This window comes from Protomyctophum parallelum, assembly GCF_964188405.1.
Source record: "Protomyctophum parallelum genome assembly, chromosome: 5".
Classification (NCBI taxonomy): Eukaryota; Metazoa; Chordata; class Actinopteri; order Myctophiformes; family Myctophidae; genus Protomyctophum; species Protomyctophum parallelum.
The window spans coordinates 52,487,800-52,492,884 of NC_139702.1; the positions used below are offsets into that span (position 1 = coordinate 52,487,800).

At 46.3% G+C, this 5,085-nt stretch overlaps 1 protein-coding gene across 4 annotated transcripts in view; it reads left to right on the plus strand.

Annotated features, from left to right (window-relative positions):
• The first annotated feature begins 455 nt into the window (after window positions 1–455).
• Window positions 456–5,085, plus strand: part of ldb1b (LIM-domain binding 1b) — a 38,437-nt gene continuing 33,807 nt past the window's right edge. For 2 of the 4 annotated variants that reach the window (XM_083764904.1, XM_083764906.1), the window contains exon 1: window positions 456–820. Coding sequence is in view for 2 of the 4 variants with exons in the window: in XM_083764902.1 (XP_083621028.1) it covers window positions 741–768 (28 nt within the window). In the remaining 2 variants the exon portion in view is untranslated. The remainder of the gene's footprint in view (window positions 821–5,085) is intronic. The other 2 variants (XM_083764902.1, XM_083764907.1) reach the window with 2 other exon arrangements.

Here is a 5,085-nt window from a genome sequence, read left to right on the forward strand (position 1 = left end):
CACACAGGCACTAAGTCAGTCTCCCTCGATCTCTCTCCCTCCCACCTGAGCAGTAATGTGCAGGGCTGATGAGGGGGAGAGCGGAGCAACAGAATTCTCTCCTCTTTCTCTCTTTCTCCAACACTCACCGTGCTCTCCCTCCCTCCCTCCCTCTCTCTCTCACTCTCTCTCTCTCTCTTTCTCCTTCATATACACACTCACATGTAACATACAGTACACACACGCGCGCACAGCGCACAATTACAAGAGCAAACACGATCCTTTGTGCACTGCTATTTTTCCCCCTTTTTGTTTTTTTTCCTAAACCTCCTCTCTTTCTTTTCCTCCCTCATCGCCACTCTCTCCCTCCTACTCTCACTCTCAGTCTCTTTCCCTCTCTTCCCTCCCTCCCTGCTCTCTACTCCCCGGTGGAGCGTGTGTGAGCGTGTGTGAGTGAGTGAGTGAGTGAGTGTGTGTGTGTGCGCGCGTGCGCGCCTGTGCGTGTGCGTGTGCATGCAAGCGCGTGCGAGTGTGTGTGTGTGTGTGTGTGTGTGGATGTGTGTGTGTCAGCCGTGGTGGATAACAGACGCTCATGTGAGCAGCGAGCAGCAGCCTCGGTGTCAGCAGCGGCAGCCAGCAGCATTAACTGGTCAGAGAAGGAGAAAGGAGAGGAGGAGGAGGAGGAGAGAGGAGAGGGGAAGGAGGGGACGTGCAGACCTCCACCATTCCGCTCGGATCCTCCACGCCAGACATGTGAGAAGATGTCCGTAGGCGGCTGCGCGTGTCCCGGTGAGTACAGCGGCCGCCGCGGACACGGTTGCTGTTAACGACCGGTCCGGGGGTAAGCAGCTGTGGTGACAGGGGGGGGTTAGAGGGTGTGTGTGTGTGTGTGTGTGTGTGTGTCAGGGCGGGGGGGTCGGGGGGGGGGGGGGGTGTCAGTGGCAGACGCTGTTTGCTTGCTGTTGTGTTTTGGACACTATAAGTGCAGCCACTGTGGCGTGACTTAGAGAGAGAGAGAGAGAGTGAGTGAGAAAGAGAGAGAGAGGAGTGGAGAGGAGAGGAGAGAGAGGTGCCCCGGGCTCTGTTTGCAAAGGCTCATGGGAGGTGGGAGGAGAGTGGTGAGGATGGAGAGTGGTGAAAACAACACTGGCATGGATCAACATGTAGTTGTGTTTTTTTTTGTTGCTTCACTTTCTTTTTACTCTGCAAAGAATAGAGTGTTTCTTTCCCTCTTTTCTGCGTTACTCAGTGGCTCTTGGTTTTGTTTGCTTTTTGGAGAATGTCATAGTGGCTGGAGAGCAGAGAGAGAGAGAAAGAGTTCATTGTTGCCGTGCTCTGTCTCTGAGGCACCATGCAGCTCAGTACTGGTGGAGACATCTGGGCATCAAGTTGTTGCTATGGTATACCAACACATGCCAGCTCCCTTCCACTGCCAGTTTGCGTTGTTGTTGATTATGTTTGACTGGTGTGTGTCTGTGTGTGTGTGTGTGTGTGTGTGTGTGTGTGTGCGTGCGTGCATGAGCGAGAGAGAGAGAGAGTTGGAACGTACTGTCTGAATGAGTGAGGGTGTGTTTATGTGAGTACAGTACATGAGTTCTCACAGTGTGGTGTGGAGCCATGATATCAAATTATGTGACGTTGTTGTTATTATTGTCAATGCCGAGGTGTGTGTGTGTGTGTGTGTGTGTGTGTGTGTGTGTGTGTGTGTGTGTGTGTGTGTGTGTGTGTGTGTGTGTGTGTGTGTGTGTGTGTGTGTGTGTGTGTGTGTGTGTGTGTGTGTGTGTGTGTGTGTGTGTGTGTGTGTGTGTGTGTGTGTGTGTGTGTGCGTGCAGTGCCACTGAGGAGGAACTTTAGGATGACAGATACACGAGGTGATGACAAGTGACACAGGGTTTGTGCCAATGGTAAAAGCATACTAACTAGCTGGGTCACCAGCCAGGACAGCCTTGCATGATAGGGTTACTTTAGTTTATGGTCAGCAGGGTAACACTATTGTAAACACATGGGGAGTAGTTTGGGGTATACAGGCTGAGGAAAGTTAGAAACACATTTAGTATGCAGCCTATCTTCCAGATAATTGCTTTTATAAATTTCATAATCATTGTTTTTCAGCTATAGCCGGCTAGTGCCCTACAAACGCAAACAGCAAAGGTACACAATGTGTAGAATACTGGTTGAGATTTCATATCACCAAAAGTATCATGCGTAGCTAGTAAACAATGATAATTTACTATTTACTTCTCTTGGGGTTTATAGTTATTTTTCTTTTTCTTTTAAGCAGACGCAAAGGGCCATCACAGGCACAGCCTGACATTTAAAGGCCAAAGTTTATGCTCAGATCAAAGGCTTGCCTGATTGATTCTGTATACCTCTCCTAGCAAGAGTACAGAAATAGAAAGGTGTGCCCAGAAGAGCACAAATCTCTACCAGGTGGCATGCCTTAATGCTAATAGTGATGATTTCAGTAAAACATTTACCTTCTTACAGCCATGAAAGAATATAGTGTGAGTCACAATATTCTATTGTGACAATGTGATTACCGGTACTAGAGAGTGCAGCATTGTCTCTACTTTTTTACTCCTGCGATCCTCCAAAACATTGGCTTGTTTGGCAAGCAAATGGGCTTGTCTGCAGTCAGGTTGGTTAGTTTAGTTCTCAATAACAACTCAATAAGCCAGAGGGATAGCAGCATTGCATTTCTCTAGCCTAGCAGGCTAGAGACCCATGGGCTATATATACCCACTGGGTATCGGTATAGGCCCATACCCTGTAGGAATGATTGCTCTGCAAGTCTGCAATTTATAAAAATAAAATAGCTTAGTTTGTCAGTCACAGAATTGAAACATATTTCAGAATTGGTCTGCTGTTAGCTTTGACGAAATATGATAACCGGCTGAGTGTACGAGATAGCTGCGGACGGACACACACACGCCATTCAAACCATGATATCCTGGCAGAGATTAACCCATTCTGACCTGAGATCAGATTCATACGAGTTTTCCACTGGACACACACTGGTCTGATTAACCCATTCTGACCTGAGATCAGATTCTAAAAATGTCAGTCGTTCTTCGATTTTTCTAAAAATAGCAGACCTACAAGCTCGTATCGCGCCACTCGGTGGCGCGATATGAGCTTGTAGATCTGCTATTTTTAAATAGCTAAAGCATAACATGATGCCGACACCAAAATGGGTGCCCGTTCAGAATGGGTTAAAAAATCCATTCTTTTCCATTCTTCCCATACAGCACATACAGGCTTGGAATTAAAATCATGCAGGTAAAGAGAGAGATCTTTTGGAAGGCTGGCAAAGTGGCAAATATCTCACTCTCGGGCAAAGCAAATGGGATTTATTTGCCACATTTATTGCCCCATTGCGGTCAAGATATTGCATATTTTTGTTAACAACAAATATGTACTTGTTGCTTCTTGGTTATGTCGTCCTTTGGAATTCACACACCTGTAGTGGCTCATTTTATTCGGATGCATAATTGTCTCCAACAGGCCAAAGGCATGGGGAGAGAGTATATGTTTTGCACTCCGTCTGCCCGTCCGTGTACAGCTAATATTAATCTCTGGCAGCTGCCAAACTGTGCACACCAATTATAGCGCCACCATGAGGCAGATCTTTGCTAAACACATTGTTTTATATTACTCCTATACAGACTCACGCAAATTGGTACACACCATCTCTACAGTCACGCGATCAACACGGCTCTGTGCGATTGTCCATATTCCATCCAGATTGGCTAAAATTGCCTTCCAAAGTTTGCATTGGATTGGTCCGTTTTGAACAAAATGCCTCAAATCATGCGTCACAGCGTGTTCATGAGTGAAAAATGCCACTAACAGCCTCATGGTGGCGCTATAACAGGCCAGTTTGTGTTTTTATATAACTGCACCAATTTGAACAAAATGCCTCAAATCATGAACACATGCAGCGTCCAATTGCACGCACATTTCCACTACGTTGAGGAACAATAATGCCACCCTTTTAACATTGGCTTATTATAGAGCCACCAGGAGGCACATGTTTATATTACTCCCACACATCACAAACGTTCCTGACCTGGTGGAGACCTGTGCTCTGAGGAGCACCTTTTCTAGTTATGTCAGTGTGCTGACATTGTAGAGAAGCAGTGCTCATAAATGTTACGGCTGGCTTTGTTCTGGTGTCTTTGAAAAGCGTAGAATGGATTTGGAATAGGCTCTTTACAGACCTTCTATTGCCATTACCCAGCAGCGGTCCTTCATGTTATGCTTCACAGAGGAAGTTAGCGAAGTCATTCCTGAGAGCGAGCGACTGGATGGTCTTGACCTGGTAGGAGACAAAAAGGCAGATGATAATAATGACAGACTAAGAACTGGAAAGGTGCGCTCCTTTGAGCGCAGGCCGGATTGCCTACCTATTGCCTGCAAACTTTGGAAGGCAGATGGATTTATTTTGTATATGACAAATCTGACTGATACATCTTGATCACATGGCTTCAGAGACAATGTGTACCGATTTGTGTGAGGTTTGGACAAAGGTTGTAGGAGAAATGCTAAATGGCAGAAAGTCTACTCTGGGCACAAATTCATGGAGAGTTGTGTCACGAGCCAAGGAATCCAGGGGACTGTACGACTTACGGTTCAAGAGTTATGTGAAAGGCCCTGTTATGGTGCACCATTAGGCTGATTTGAAAAGGTGGGAGTATGCATGAAAAGTTTCATGCCGATCGGAACAACAGTGCTGGAGAGCTGTTCACAGCAGCAACTGAGAATGTCCTGTCACACAGTTTTGGCGCTTTGTCTTTACATCGCAATCAGATTACTTTAAATCGGAATTAGTTGCATTGGCCCAATAAGACAGAAGGACAATTGTCTTGGTGCTTCCTCAAACATTGACCTGGGATCAAATCCACCACTCAACTCCTCCTATGCCAGGGGGAAACGGAAACATAGAGCCATTATCATGACAGATAGCTAGATATTAAGATATACATTATTTAAGAAAAGGAAAAGCAGAGGACAAAGTGTGTGTGTGCGTGAACGCATCCGTGCTGCGTGCATGCGCGAGTGAGTGAGAGAATCAGTCATTTCTATAAATGAAAACAGGCATGGCAC